This window comes from Nesoenas mayeri, assembly GCF_963082525.1.
Source record: "Nesoenas mayeri genome assembly, chromosome: 16".
Lineage (NCBI taxonomy): Eukaryota > Metazoa > Chordata > Aves > Columbiformes > Columbidae > Nesoenas > Nesoenas mayeri.
Window position 1 is genome coordinate 3001662 of NC_137562.1, and position 16672 is coordinate 3018333.

Genomic DNA, 16672 nt, shown 5'->3' on the forward strand with positions numbered 1-16672 from the left:
TCCGTGCTTGGGTGCTGGTGGAGGGTTAATTGGGACTGATCTACTCATTGCATCGTGCATGACCATTGTTACACTGCTTTTGCCCCTTGTGGACAGCCACGTCCCTTAAAATTATTGGTATAATCATAGTAACTGTGATGCTGCTGATTGTCTTTCTGAGCCTATGGTAACAGAGGCAGGTGTGCCAGCACTGTTATTTTATGCTGTGAAGAGTCATCCTGCACAGGCTTTCAAAGTGAGTGCAAAGTTTGCTTCCCCTGGATATTAGTTCCAGTTCCACTCGTGCATACAATTCCTTGAGCTGAGTAATACTCTACTTTCAATTTGTGATTGCTGATTTATCATCTTAATTGTACTGCCTTCTCTGACATTCCCATAAGCGAGCTGTGGAAGGTTAATTTAGATAACATCATGATGAGGATGTGCAAAACCAGGCAGGGAGCTGAACTCCTGGAACAGACTTTCTACTTTTTCCAAGTCTTGGGCCTTTTATACTTGAAATGTGCTGTAGGAACGGCTAAGCGAGCTATGAACTGCCTGTCTCAAGGCTCACAGCCGCTGACAGACGTTGCTCACCGTAGGCAGCAAAGCCTGTGCCCGAAAGAGGGTGAACAGACTTGGCCCTGCTGGGATCTCTCTCCTTGGCTGCCTCAGTGTCTTATCTCACTTGGAGCGAGCACAGAGGTGCTGCATGGAATCCATTACTAAACAGCCAAATCAAATATTTTCTAGCCTTTATATGAAAGTAGTAATTATATATATGTGTATCTCCAACAACAGATTGAAAAGGAATCTTGAGTCACTGAAGTAAGTTCTGTCAATGTAATTATCCACATTACACATGCCTGCTCTTACAGCCCTCTGACAACTCAACCATTTAATCCAGGTTAATTACAGGAAGTAAATTTTAATCTCCAGTTTAACACTGTGAGCAGTATCAATAACAATCCCAGGCAAATCTTCTTCATGGTCTTTTAAAGTAGAAGACCATTGCAGTTATGCACATTGTCAACACCATACCACTAAACATGTGGTGTCTGCCAACCCACTGCAGATATTAGCTTTATATAGATAGAGCTGCATAAAGCTATTCTCCGTATTCATCTGTTGGTCGTGGCAATATGTGCTCTGTCACCTCCGCGGGGACCGGTGCCTGTGTCTTACGGGGCTGGTGACTCTGGGTGACCGGGCAGTGAGGTGACTGTGAACTGGCTGAAGGGAAGAAGCCAGAGAGTCGTGTTCAATGGGGCAGAGTCCAGTTGGGGCCTGTATCCAGTGCAGTGCCTCAGGGGGCAGTGCTGGGGCTGTATTATTCAATATATTCATCAACAACTTGGACGAGGGAATAGAGTGCCAAGCTGTGCATGAGGCCGCGTACTGGATCGTCGTGGAGTTGTCCATAGTGCTTTTGATAGGGATACCTGCAAAACAGGGTCAGTGACAAAACTGCAGAACTAACTCCGCCATGGGCAGCACCAGGTCCAGCTGGGGTGGCCATTTAACCTCAGCAGATGTTGTTGCTACACTGGGGATTCTTTTTAAAGGCTTAAATGGAGAACACAAACAGAAATACGATGTGGAAAGGCTAAGATCTGGAACGGCAGGTGTAGGCCAGAAGAACTGTTTACCTCTAGTAGCATCAGTGCTTTACTTTTGCTTTTTCATTTAATTGTTTACTTATGAAATTTATAAATTGAAATAAATAACAACAAAAATATCTGGGACAGAGAGAGGAAATACCAATGTTTCAATGCTTTTCTCCTGACTAGGGACAGCTTTTCCTTTCAGAAAGGCTCTTGAACATCACAGCTGGGCTGGGATCGGTGCTGATTACTGAGCACATCGGTTGCTGCATCACACAGGTATGGGGCCTGTACCTAGTGCAGTCCCTCAAGGGTCAGTACTGGGACCAGTATTATTCAATATATTCATCAACAACTTGGATGAGGGAATAGAGTGACTGTCAGCAAGTTTGCTGCTGACACCAAGCTGGGAGGAGTGGTGACACTGGAAGCTGTGCTGCCATCAGAGACCTGGACAGGCTGGAGAGCTGGGTGGGGAGAAATTCAATGAAATAGAACAAGGGCAAGTGTAGAGTCTTGAATCTGGGCAGGAACAGCCCCAAGTTCCAGTATAAGTTGGGGAATGACCCGTTGGAGAGCAGTGTAGGGGAAAGGGACCTGGGGGTCCTGGGGACAGCAGGGTGACCATGAGCCGGCACTGGGCCCTTGTGGCCAGGAAGCCAATGGGACCTGGGGTGGGTTAGAAGGGGGTGGTCAGTAGGTCAGAGAGGTTCTCCTGCCCCTCTGCTCTGCCCTGGGGAGACCACACCTGGAATCTTGTGTCCAGTTGTGGCCTCTCAGTTCCAGCAGGACAGGGAACTGCTGGAGAGAGTCCAGCGCAGCCACCAAGATGCTGCAGGGAGTGGAGCATCTCCCGTGTGAGGAAAGGCTGAGGGAGCTGGGGCTCTGGAGCTGGACAAGAGGACACTGAGGGGGGACTCATTCATGGGGATCAATATGGAAAGGGGCAGTGTCAGGAGGATGGAGCCAGGCTCTTCTGGTGACAACCAGTGACAGGACAAGGGGCAATGGGTTCAAACTGGAACACGAAAGGTTCCTCTTGAATATGAGAAGAAACTTGTTGAGGGTGAGGGTGGCAGACCCTGGCCCAGGCTGCCCAGGGGGGTTGTGGAGTCTCCTTCTGTGCAGACATTGCAACCCGCCTGGACACCTTCCTGTGTAACCTCGTCTGGGTGTTCCTGCTCCATGGGGGGATTGCACTGGATGAGCTTTCCAGGGCCCTTCCAACCCCTGACATTCTGGGATTCTGTGAACTGCCACCACTGGGCTGTCCCACCTGCCGCGGTGACACCGTCTGTCAGTGTCCTCCACAGCCCGGGTTGCTTTCCAAAGCTTTTGTGTACCAGGCACCGTGCTGGTCAGGAAATGCACTGAGGTGGTAGTAAAAGGCTTAAAGTGGAGCAGGAATGATTTAAAGAACCTTGCTGGTGGATTCTGAGGCATCATTGCCCTGCCAGGTATCACCAGAATTTTTCTTTCATCGTGGCCAGGGTTGATCTCCAAGGGCCTCCCTGTCATTGCTGCCTGTCTGGCATTCTCAGGGGGAGCAGCCGCTTCGTCTTTGTCAGGAAACAACTCCAGCTGAGGAGTTATTCCCGCAGTGACTCTAGTGTAACTCGGCTTCACATCGCGTTCCATCACCTCACAGTTCACAGGACTCTTTTTTCGGTATCCCCTGTTCCAGGTGCTCTCCCGCACTGTGCAGTTTCGCGCCTCTATCAAGTTCTGTGTGTAAGCGCAGGATTAGCACTGTGACTGCACCTCAGATATTGGAAAGAAACGCTGAACTTGGCTAACAGCAAGTAAACAAATATTGTAATCGTTACAACAAACATGTCCCCATTGATCGCAGTGGGTTTCTCTGGAGGCTTCTTTGGAAAGCTGCTTGTTCAGGCCCCCTGATGAAAAGCCAACCAAAAAGAGCAGCAGCGTTTGCAGGCACTGCCAGAGCCGGTGCAGGAGCTGACACCTCGGGAGTCGCTTTCAATGCCAGAGCAGTACAGGAGCTTCTGGAGAATTTCTGGAGTAAAAAGGGCCTGAACCACGTTCTGGGAAGGCTTCTGTCAGCCACAGAGGGGAGGAACGGGGCAGATTTTTCTCTGTGGTTCCAGCACAAGGACCAGCATTGTTTCAGGGGGCATCTGCCTGGCTAACAGAGCCAGCGCTCCTGGAGCTGCCATCTGGCCATCGCATATGTTCAGGAACCTGCGCAGGTTTTTCAGGACAGCCAAATACTGCTGGAGCTGCTGATTGCTCAGCAAGGTCCTCAAGGAGAAAGTTTTGATTAGAGTAGCTAATTTTGGAGGATAGTCTTCCTGATAGCCGGCCTGTTGTACCTGTTGGTGGGGGACATACGTAGCTTTGAGCTGATGTTTAATCTGCTGGACAGTGTGTTCAGAGTGATGTCTTCACTGGAGATTAATGGTTTTCTATCCTGACAGTATTAATATCACAAACCTTGATTCTCTTGCTGTCTGTATTCCTGTTCCTGAAGACAGGATCCTCTTGCCACTGGAATTCAGTTGCACAAACACAGGCGTTTAGCCAAGCTTTGAGAGCCACTCCTGTCCCAGCTTGGGCTGTTCTTATTAAGAATTCAGGTGCGTCAAATTAATTTGAGCTTGAACCTGAATGTCCTGGAACTCTTTTTATTCCTGCTATGATTACAAAGTTGTTAAAATTGCCAGGACACTTCCAGATTTCCTGCTGCAGTGGTGCCCCTGCTTGGAGTGCGTCCCATTTAGATCACTGACCCTGCCTGTATCCCTTTGGTCCATCTCGGGTGTCTTATGGAGGATGTCCTATGCTTCTGTACTCATTGCCTTTGCTGTCATGTCTGAATACTTAAATCTACTTACTTGTTTTGAATACCTTAGAAGGACATTAGAGATGCAATATGGAAGGTTTCTGCTCAAAAAATCCACAGATACTGAGCAATGTTGTTGTATTTTATGGACTGTGTCTACCTAGAACAGGTTCTTGTTCTACAGACTGTCTTATGGAATAGGAGTATGGCTTTCCCGGTTCAGATTCCTGGATCTTGGAGGGATAGATAATTTGACCTTGAATGAGAAACAATATTCAAGTACCATGCTTTTCAATCTCAGCTTCTGAAACTCAGTTTGCAGACTAGTGCTCTAGGTCCGCCCTCAGATGCTTTAGGTCTCCACTTAGTTTAAGTGGAGCACAAGGGATGGTGCCCACACCTCCCCCATCGCTGGCAGGTTTCTCCCAGCGCCTCTTTCTGTTTCTTCCCCTTTGAACCAGGGGAAGGTTGAAGTGGGCACAGTGTGAACCAGATGGGGAACAGATATAGCTAAATATTGTTTGTCTTTCTCTTCCTTTCTCCTGATCTGGTTTACCTTAGAGCTGCCCCCGCTCTTGGGCTCAGATGGAAGAGCAGGTAGACATGGGTGTCGGGGGCAGGATGAAGGGTGCTGCCCTTTCCGCTGCAAGATGCACATCGGAATCACAAAACCACAGCAGCACTATTGTGTGTCTACATTCTGGGTAGAGCTTTATTTCTTCAAACCTGTTCGTTTCTGCCTGTTGTTCTCTTTGCCTTTTTTTTTTCTTCTTGCTCCTTTTCACTACTTTCATCCAGCAGGATTTTCCTGTTCCTTAGCCGGATCTGTTTGCAAAGGCAGCTCCACTTTGGTCTGTAGTGCACGGCTGAAACCAGTGATGTTTTGGTTTTAACAAGAATGGAGTGTGGTGGTTGGGGCCTCCGGGTGTCAGCAAACTGGGAAGAGTCCAGTGCAGGAGCACGGAGCTGATGAGGGACTGGAGCGAGGAGGAACTGGGGCAACTGGGCTTGTTCAGCCTAGCGAGGAGGATGGGGAGGAAGCATCTAACTGAGGGGATTTACAGGGAGGGCAGAGCCGCACTCTGCTTGGAGGTGAACAGAGAAAGGAGTGAAGGGCAATGGGCACAAACTGCAACAAGGAAAACCCCGCCTGGGCGGAAGGAACGTAATTCTTCATCAGCAGCGCATTCAACGCTGAGCTGGTTGATGCTCTGAGCAACCCGCTGGAGTTTTGAGATGAGCCCTGTTTGAAGCAGAGAGTTAAACTCGACCTCCAGACGTGCCTTTCAGTCCGAGGTTTTCTGTGATTCTTCAGCATTGCCGAACAGACAGAATTTTAATTCCTAGAACCTAAGAGCAAATTGGAGTTACTACTCGTGGCAGCTCTGAGCTGTTACGAGGTGCTCGGCTCATAAAATTCTCTTTTTTATCACCAAATTCCCTTCTAAAACCAGGGATCTTTTAATGCTGAAGTTAAAAGGTAGCTGGCAATATTTTTTGCCAGATGTTTTGACATTTTTGAAGTACCACCTCTTATTGCTACCTTTTTAAAATGCAAGGACAAGGTTTCTGTAAGGACTTACTAGATGAATCATCTAAACACTGAATGTGTGTTAGGCACCAATATATACCAGATTCTCTAGTATCGAGGTGTATGCGTAAGTAGATTTGGCATTTTTTTTACCTGGTCAGGTAGTTCTTTATTATCAAAGACTTCCAAGTGTTTCCAGTCACTTTGGAAACATTGCCGACTAAACGTTCTCTTATCCTATTTGATTTGTTTGATGACAATCACGATGTTTTGTGTGGAGGGAGGGGACAAAGAGGAACGAACAGCCAGTTGTTGCTCCTTTTTTCGACATTGTCTTGGTCTATCCACTTTTCTAGGCTGGCTTTCTATAATAATAATAACTTGCAACCTGCTTGTTTGACTTGTACGGGCACAGTGCACGCTGGCTGAAAACCCAAGTGTGGCCTGAACCCGGTACCTTCACCCAGCACATTGCCAGAACTTGGTACTCTTTTATCCTCTATTCATTCTTATTTCCTCTGCGTTTTGTCTTGCTTTCTGTCTCCTTTCTTACTTTACCACTTTTTTCATGCTTGTTTTCTATGGAAATGCTGAGGCCAGCAAAGCCAGTTTATGAAGTATCAGTATAACGAGCAGCTTGACAGAGAGCACGTGTACTCGCAACATGGTGCGCTTATAATCTTTGTGCTATTTGGCTGTTAAATACTTTTTAAAATGTTCTTTCTCTGATTTCTCAGGTACGGAACATCTCCACATCTAAAGACTTTTGTTCTAACAAATGGCATTTTGAATCCATCATTATTTTTCAGGCTTCTGGCACTGTTGTTGAAAAGGAGCATCAATATTTTTCAGAGCGAAAATCAGAGCTGCTTTGAAGTTACCCACGTGTCCTTTGACTCAGAAGACCTGTTCTCTGAAAGGCTTTCATATAGATGTTGGAAGTGGTGCACAGCTTGTATTAAAATTTCAATTTATTCTATCAAGTCTTTTAATGATACTTCACCAGGTCACGCTGTCGGTCAGTACTTTTGCTCATTGACGGAGACCAGTTCAGCGTTTGGTCTCTAGAACATACCTACTTAACGTTGGTTCCATCCTGTAACTGCTCAGGGAGACTTGTTCCCATAAACCAGAGTTCTCTAAAATCACCTGCTAACATTGAACCAAATTTGAGCAACCGTATAGACACGTGGGCTCACGACAGCCAGCCACAGTAAAGAGAAATAAAGTCAAGTGGCTTAAATCGGCAACAATTTGAGGCACGTCAGTCCAAACACCCAAGGCTGTAAATAGAGCACTTGCAAATTAAAGGTCTTTTGTGAAAGCGAAGAGAGGAAGCCGGCCTGCACCTGCGGAGGATTGGCTGCAGATCCTTCTTCTTTGCTGCCGGACAGCATCTCTGTAAGTAGTGCTTTCTTTTCTTGTAAATGTTGTCGTTATACACACATAGAAGTGACATTACAGTCCTGCTGTGCCAGGGCAGCCTGGATTTGAAAGTACAGGACAGACAGGGATAATTATTGATTACAGCTGAAATTCATTAAGAAGGATCACCTGCAAATTCTACTTTCAAAACAATGTGCTTGTAAATACACCTGATGTTCACAGTGTTCTAGAAAGAAAATGATTTTCCGGTGCTTTTGTCAGTAATTATTTAATACACAGTATGAATGTGGTTGTGTAGGTATTTGGAATGCTATTGATTTCTGTATAATCAAAGTGAAATATTTTACTTCTTTCCACAGAGAATGTGATGCTCTGAAATTCCTAGGAAGGAGCCAACAGGGATCAAAATTATGTCTTATTCCCTTAAAAAGGAAGAAAAACCCAACTGCCAAGAAGGCAGGTCATGAGAATCAAGGTGAGCCAAGAAGTTCTTTGTGCTGCCTGCCTTTGTAGAGCAGAAACAGATGACGTGAAGCGAGCCAAAATGCAGTGGTATCTCTGATAAACTTGCTGCATTCCCTTTGCTGAAGGGGAGAGCAGTAAAATAACAGGCGTTCAGGAAGAGAATAAATAAAAATACAGACTAGCAGGTGGCTTGGACTGGATGATCTCCAGAGGGCCCTTCCAACTCCAGCCAGTCTGTGATTCTGTGATTAATCCTCTAAGAGTTTGCTGCTCATTGCAGCGTCAGCACTGAAGTGTCACCCAGTCCTCTAGATCTTGACATCACAACCAAGTGACAGGCTTGGGAGCTGTTTAAACTACTTTTTGGTTTTTTCTCTCTCGTGTTTCTGAAGAACACGAGATTTGAGGACACGTTAACTAGTACTCCTTGCCTGCTCTACCCAAATCCACCATGAATTCTCATTGAAGCAGGGGGAACGTCTTTTACATCACCGTTCTCTTACTTCTCAGTCCTGCTCAGTCTTTGCAGCCCCGTCAGGGACTTTCTGTGTCTGGAGAGGACAAGGACAATCTCTGTCCTAGGTACAAAACACCCTCTTTGTGGCAAAGAGCTGCTCTCGTAGTGTCCAGAACAGCACCTGCTCTGTTGCCAGCACTAGGACTTAAATATAATTTCAACCTGACTGGCAAAAAAAGGTTCCCAAACAGCGCAAACTGGTTTGTACCCACGCTGTGTGTGCCAGGAACTCTTTGGAACACACTGGGCCAGCTGCAAAATCTGTTTGGTTTTGGTTTGGTTTTCTGTAGTCACCTTCCAGTTGTTCCACAGCTGGGGCAAGTACTAAGTTCTGTTGCTAGACCGAATCATATTTAAATACTTCAAAAAAATAAAACCACCAGTGTAGTTTTGCTTTAAGACTGATAGAATAAAAGTCCTATCTACATTTTCCATGCTTTTATGAGTATTTTTCTTTTCTTTCCCACCTCTTCTGTCAGCCTAGAGAATGATATGCTATAAGCAAATGATATGTTATAGGCAAATAGGAATTTTCATTTTAGGATTGGTAATGCTTTGGTATTGAATTGCTTATTGGATTACAACCTACACTTTGGAAAGATAAGGGACCGTCTTTGAGCAGAACGCTCTGACTTCAGCGCCTATGTCAGGTGTGTGACACAACCAAGAGGCCTCGTTCGCTTGCTCGCTGCCCTTTGGGGACAATAAGGCAAACCACCTGTCTTTTGTGATGACTACAACACAAGGTGGTTCTGTGTCCTGCAGTCACTCATCTCATGGAGATCAGTTTGTTAAAGTGGCTGCAGCACAATTTCTGGTTCAGACTGCATGTTATTCCCTTTTCCTCCAGTGAGGCTGTTTAAAGACACTCTTGAGTTTTCATGAAGTCCTTAAGATATTAATCGCTGCATTAATAATGATACTAGTTTATGAACAAAACTAAACCTCTAGTTCTTTTTAACGTGTACTTTTCTTCCTTTCTAGGTAGGAAAGCTGTTTTCCACCTCTCATTTGACGCAAACAAATGGACGAGCAGTATCACCACTTCTTCAGGGTCTTCAGAAGCTTGAAAAGCTTTTCCTGAGCTGTGCCTGTCGTGGAGGTGAATGGAGGAGTGCAGAACAATGACACGTTCTTCTGCTGAGCCGTTCAGACCTTCCAGGCCTGAAGGTGCAAGAACCAAGGCATAGCTTAGAGTAGCCCTAAAGCTTCTTTAAGTTGTGCTTGGAAAGCAGGTGTTTCTACATGACAGTTGGAGTGGAAGGGAACATTTTGGTGTGTTTAAAGCACGTTTAGTTCACACCAGCTTTTCTGTAATTATCCTAGGCATGCTGTTGTCACAACCAATGATCTGATTCCTTCAGTATCATTCTTTAATAAAATTTCAACATTTAACCTTCCTATGTCTTTTTTAATTATGTCTGAGTAAACTGCAGTGTGTAGATGTGTTGCCATGTTCATAAAATATAAAACTAATATGACAAAGGGCAGAGATGTACAGTTGTTTTTTTATTATTAATCAGATATACACTATTATTTGTACTTGTGTACAGTCCTGAATTTTCACTGCGCTGGGTGCTCTACAGAGCCCGCCTACTCTCATTGCAGCTTCATATGCAGCTGTCGTGCTCAGGGATACACACCGGCAGTAATACCACAACATTGCCATAATAGTATCCCTGTGACCTATTACTGTCAACTGAGAGGCATTAAATGAGTGTTTTCTCCAACCTCCAGCAATTGGATACCCTACTACACAATGAGTTATTAGCCAAATAAAATGTTTTGATATGGATTTTCGTGATTAAAATGGATGCAACTACAAGAAGGTGTATACTAGCAGTTTCGCAAATGAAAACCTTTCTCAAGATGTCTGTTGTCTGATTGAACAGCTGTTTTTCCAGCTGAAGATGAAAATCAGAGAAGCAGGAGTGATGGAGTTCATGACAAGAAGGAAGATCATCCATAGATCAGTTTATCTGTGACTACATTGTTCTCTGTGTTGTTGCAACAAACCGTGTGTTTCTTACCTCTACAGGGAAAGGTATTATATTGTAAACAATTGGAGAGTGCTTAACCAAGAGCTGGTTTTGATGTGTGATTATATTGCAATTTAGCTCAACTGGGAATACATCACCTAACAGGAGGCTTATTCTGAGCACAAATTTAGATTCTTTTTAATTAAGAAAATTCAACTAAAAAGTATATTTCAGGTTGTGGGGAGCATAGAGCTTTTAAGCTGGATGTCAGATAAGCAGTGCATTCAGCCGGTTTGGTGTAGTAACAGGTGATGCTTTTATATTGTTATAAGTGTGTCCTCAGGTATAACTTTCTCTGGTGATAGCTTTTTGGTAAGGAAAACACATCAGCAACTTTAAAGCTAAATTAACTGTGTGTGTTTATGTTTTAGCATAGCAGGTCAAACTGTCTCACCCAATGAACCAGCTTAGGAAGCTACCCCAGTTTTCCAGGCTCATCCTCCCTCTGGTGCTCGTTGGTGGCCTGGATGCCTCCTGAGAATTGGGAAGGAGAAAGCTCAGGCCGGTCTCTGACCAGACCTGGTTATTTTGTACAGATGGTGCATGGGAGCATAAATTGTTGCATTTCTCTTGGGACCATTCCCTGCACATGTAAAGCAAGGGTGGTCCATCCTTCTTCACCCTCCTGTCTTACCCAGGTGGCTGTTACACACTGAATACAAGTTTTACATGTTACTTGGTCTTGCGGGATGGAGTTGAACAGGAAATTAAGGAGCTTCATCTGGTTGCCTGACCTTGTTTCTATATGAGTAGCGAAGTGTCAAGCTGGGCTGTTTGTTCTCCCTTCTGAATCTTGCTCCGAGAAGATGGGCATGATTAAAAGTGCTGTTTGGACGTGAGCTGTGGAGAACATGAAGGTCAGAGACCTCACTGCACACTCAAGAACCAGCAGAAACAATGGGGGCGTACCGGCTCCTGTCAGGACTGCTCCGGTCGGCTGAGTGGACGGTTTCAAACAGCAGCGGGTCACAGAGCACAAAGAGCCGCCGCAGCTCCCAGCTCGGGCTGTGCGAGGAGATAAGCGCACCCAGGCAAGGCTTTCACACCTTGATGTTTTCTTTTCAGAGCAAATCCTAGCCCGCCCTTTGAAAAGAACATGAACAACGTTTTTCCTTCCATGCTATGAAGTTCTGTACCATTTACAAAAACAAGCTCTTCCACTCCAGTGTTGACCTGTCCTCTGGCTGTGCTGGAACTGGGAAGGTCCGTCTCTCAGTGAGTCCCTTTTCCTCTAGATGCAAGGCAGCAGAGCTCCCCAGCCACAATTTTCAGTGCTCTGTGGCATCCTCACACACAGCTGTCGGTCAAAATGGTGTTGTAAAACAGGACAGCAGCAGCTGTTTTCCGTAGTTGTCTGTATCTCCAGATACAGATATTTCTTAAGGACAACTAGGAGAAGGTGCATTTCTGTTCCATAGTGGGAGAGCTGGCCAGGCGTGGTTGTTGACGTGCTTCCTCAGGTATGAGCCGTCATCTTTCTGGGCTTAGTGATCATCTCAGATCTCTTCCTGGTTGTCTCACAGGTGATCAAGGAACCAGCAAAACTGTGTGATCTGCTGGACCTGATGCTTAAAAAGGAAGAACTGATGGGTAGTGTGAAGATCAGTAGCATCCTTGGCAGCAGCAACCATGAGGTGGTGGAGTTCAGGGTATGTGTCAGAGGGGACAATAATGAGGTCACTACTGTTTAATATCTTCATGAATGACCTCAATGATACATCCGAATGTACCCTCAGCAAGTTCAAAGGTTATATAAAATTTGGAGGAGTGGTTGATATACTAAATAGTGATGCTGCCATTCAGAGAGACCTTGAGAGGCTGGAGAAATGGGCTGACAGAAACTTAATGAAGTTGAGCAAAGAGAAGTGCGGAGCTCTGCCCATGGGCTTTATTGGTGGCCAACAGACTGGAAAACAGCTTTGCAGAACCTGGGGGTCCTGGCAGACACCAGGTTGACCATGTGTCAGCACTGTGCCCCTGCAGCACAGAAGGCCGAGAGTGTCCAGGGCTGCGTTAGGAAGAGTGTTGCCAGCCGGACAAGGGAGATGATCCTTCCTTTCTGCTCAGCACATCTGGAGTGCAATGTATGGGCTTCCCAATAAAAAAGCTTGAAATTCAAAACCTGACAATGCAGTCCTGGACAACCTGCTCTACTTGACCTTGCTTGAGCTGGCAGTATGGACTAGACAAGCTCCAGCGGTGCCTTCCAACCTCAGCCGTTCTGTGAGTCTGTGTGATTCTGTTTTCCAGCTGTAAAATGGGCCGGCATTTGTTTTGGGCAGAAACAAGTGACTGAAGGCTATTTAAGACTAATTTAAATGAAGATGGTGTCTGATCTTATGTTCCTGATAAAGGTTTAACACATAGAGGTGAGTAGCTTACATAGATTTGTATGTAGACTTACACAGAGACAAGTTCTTGGCATGCTGTCTGGGATACTTCAGCAAGAGGGAAAATGCCACCAAATTGGTGAGGGAAAAGGTCTCCAAGCACGTGGGCTCAGCCTGTGAGCCTGTGGTGAAAGTCGACTTCGGTGAGGCTCTTCTGATACAAGTCAGCTCTGTCCTGAGGGATTTCTACCATGGACTTCCATGCATGGGCGGTTGTGGCAGCAATGAAAATTATGCTTTCATGAGCATTCAAGTGATATTAGGAGAGTAAGTCCATTTATTTTTCAGCAGGTCTTTGGGTCTTTTAGTAGCTTTTGCAAATTGCTGCATCTTCTAAGCCTGAGTGGTTTTGAAAACCCATGAAGAGTGATCAGTCCTCCAAACTTTACTGTGAAACTACTTAATGCATTTTATACTACGCTGTTGCATGTTTTATTGACTTTATTGACACCAGATGAGAAAAAATTATCAAGTCCCCATTTGGATTTCCCAAATACAGAAATTCTGGAATTTTAAATACATACTTGGCTAAATTTTAGCCTACATATGTATTTGAACATATGCATTTGAACACATATTTGAAATGCATTTGTATATTCATATATTTTAACATGTCTTGTGTATTCAGGTGTTTACGCCCTCCAGCTCACATGTTTAGACCATTTAACCATTTGTTGGGGTATGTATGACCGGTTGAGCACTGTTGGTTACTGGCTTGAGGTATCTTGAGATGCTGGCAAAGCACCCCGCTGTGGAGACTTGCAGGTGCCCCAACCTAGGGTGTCATGTTTTTATGGGTACCAGTGAAGCAATAACTATTTAAAAAGTGGAGGTAGTTCTATGTGAATCACTGTTGCAACTCCTGTTCTAAGGAGAGCTCAGCTGTCTACACAAAACGGGACTTTGTTACCTCTAAGACAGGTGCAGTCTGGAGATGCAGCGGAGATGTGCTGCCTGGAGATGCTGCAAAGCAGCCATCGAGCTGCCGCTGCCAAAGTGCCAAGTGCCTTGCCAAAAAAAGCAGAGAAACCTGATTCAGGCAGAATTGAGGGCTCAGGCATTTTATTGGTGTGGGGAGACTGGCATCTGTCCTTGTTGGCTGTCTCTTCATCCCTCACACAGCATGGCCCATGTCAAGGTGCCCTCATGGAGCAGGACATCCAGGAACCACAGTAGGTCAAGGAGATGAGGGTCCCAGCTCCATGGGACTGAAGAGGAATACATGCCTGTAGCACAGGTACCCCTGCTTCGCACTCCTTCCAGCTTCTGGACCAGACAGGGCTCCTCAACCTCCTGTGAGGAGCATGTCCCTTCTCTCCTTCCTCCTCCTCCTTCCTCCCATTGGGATCCAACCCAGCCTTTCCCTGTGTGGCTCTGCAGAATGGTGGTGCTGGTGCTCACGTCCTCCCGCAGACACAGCAGTGCCAGGAGGCCAGCAAAGTAAAAGCACGTTGAGGAGCCTGTGCTAGAGGAGATGGGGTTGTCCCAAGTACTACATGGGTGTCAGCCCTGGTCTCCTCTGTCCTTCCTCCTGTCTTACCAGGTGCCTTACAGATCTCCTGTAGGATTTGGTAGTCCAGCTCAGGTCAGAGCACAGCACCGGAGGACTTAGAAGGAGGACAAAGCTCCCTTCCCACACTGGCAGTGCTCTCACCTCTCCTGGCAGCTCCCAGTAAGGAGGCAATGGTATCAGAGCCGTCTGTTTTGTTGGCCATTTTCTGTAAAGCCTCTACAAAAGAGTCTGCAGTTGTATCCTTACGCTCCATGCACCCTGGCTGAGGGTGCTCATGGGGATGGGTGCTCATGGGCAAGCAGCCTCCTGCACATTCTGTGACAATGACCATAAAACCTGCATGGACTTTCAGGGCTAAAACCACCTCAGGAGCTTACCCTGGCACTGTGACCTGCTGTGCAATAGGACAGCTAAGAGTTCACTTCTTGCTTTACGAGGAAGTGGGGCTTGAGGTTGCGTCAGGCTGTGGCTGTGTGCTAACCCGGCTGTCCCTTCCTTCCGCAGGGAACGATCTCTTTCTGGTGGCCGTCCATGAGCTGGGACATGCGCTGGGGCTGGAACACTCCAATGATCCCAGTGCTATCATGGCTCCTTTCTACCAGTACATGGAAACACACAACTTCAAACTGCCCCAGGATGACCTCCAAGGAATTCAGAAAATCTATGGTGAGCAACACTGTCTACTCATCTACTTACACTGAGCTCGAGTCTAGTGAGCATTTCACAGCTGCAGACAGGTAGCCCCCCAAATGCTCACAGCTGGTGGGATTTCCTGCATAGCTGAACCGTGAACTGTTGAAAGCCCTTGATCCACAGCCAAGGGTCAAACAACTGTGCCGGTGCAAGATCTTTGCACAAGTCAGGGTAACCAAAGGTCTCTGATCTCACTGCTGCTCCATCCCTTGCTGTGTCCCTGATATCAAGGAGCACTAGAAAGGGAAAAACAGGCAAATAGAGGGGAGGAATGTGAAGAACATGGAACATCAAGGAAAGGTAAAAGATGTTTATGCACTCATCTTTTTCTCCATATATAGAAGGCACAGAAAAAAAAAAAAGTTTGGATCTTCTTAGGGAAGACTTGACTTCTTTTACTCTTCAGCTGAATGTTGTTGTACATGTGCCAGAAAGATACGGGCTTAAGGAAAAGAGAGAGCAAAGGAGGTGGAGGGATTATGGGAGAAAAGCAAGGGGCTGGAGGTGATGTGGCACCGTGTGACAGGGTAACGGGTGCCAGGGTGTGAGGACAGGGGTTTTCAGAGAATTATTGGCTGAAGGAGGCTCTGGGAGCAGAGGGAAACACAAGTTTTAGGAGCCACAATGAAGGGGAGGCTGAGCTGGAAGATGCCAATGGATACGGTCGGTGGCAGCCCATGGAAAACAGGTCTTGTCAAACATCCCTGATTTCATTATTTGAGGAAAGTTTGACAGAGAGGTTACTTAAAAAGTGTAGCACAGAGCAACTGATTCAATCTGATTATTTTTTTTTGGGGGGGGGGGGACTCGAATGAGATTTGTGTGTTCAAACATAGATGCCTAAAGAAGAGAAATCTCTCTCTGGGCCAGTTTCCCTGGCTGCTGTCTGGACAATGGGAAAAACAGGCATTTGTACAGTGCAGTTGGTTCATCTCACCGTGGGGCAGATATCCAAGTGAAGTCCAGCATTAAGATAAGTCCAGCACAGGATGGCTTGAGGTACACCCAGGGGGAACTGGCTCTTCGCATTCGTGCAGCTGAAGATTTCTTTGTATTGTTCGTTACCTGGATGAAGTTGCATGGCCATTGTCATATGGTATGTCCCATGGTGTACTTTAACATAGTATGTGTTCAAATACTCAGGATAACAAACTCTGAATGGTTTTGAAACAAAGTGCTACTATTAAATTTGCATTAAATAATATACCTAAGTTTTCATTTTTGAAAGCTGCTAAAATGGCATTACACTGGTTCTATTTTGAAATGTTGAATTAGTTCCTGTGAACTTTAACTAATCAGAAAGAAAAAAAAAAGAATCTTAATTTATTGCTGACAGTGAAAGTGCAATCAAGAAAAAATTACTGGTTTCTGTTTTCAGATACCTCTTTGGAAAGGGAGCAGATAAGGAATTGACGGCCGTGCTGCTTCACATTAGTGGTTCAAACCAGGATCAGCTGTGTCTGAGCTGGGCCCAGCGCTCCCCCAGCACAGCCTGGGCCGGGCCCAGGGCCCAGGCCTGAGCTCAGCTGGGGCTGCTGGGCCTGTGGCTGGGGGTGCAGGTGACACTGGTCAGGGACATTAAGGCCTGTTAGTGTCCTCAGGGCCCTGACAGTTGCGAGAGCACCGATGGCGTCTCGTGCACCGCTGTGACGGAGCAGAGGGCTCAGCAGCACCGCTGCACTGCCGCTTGTTTGTCGCGTGTAGTGACGTTAAACTTTAGCCACGTACTGTGTTAAGATTCTTTATTAT

At 46.1% G+C, this 16672-nt stretch overlaps 1 protein-coding gene across 1 annotated transcript in view; it reads left to right on the forward strand.

Moving 5' to 3' along the window:
- MMP24 (matrix metallopeptidase 24) overlaps positions 1–16672 on the forward strand; it is a 47135-nt gene that overhangs the window by 14974 nt on the left and 15489 nt on the right. The window contains exon 5 of the mRNA XM_080354360.1: positions 14735–14896. Within this exon, the coding sequence (XP_080210486.1) occupies positions 14735–14896 (162 nt within the window). The remainder of the gene's footprint in view (positions 1–14734; positions 14897–16672) is intronic.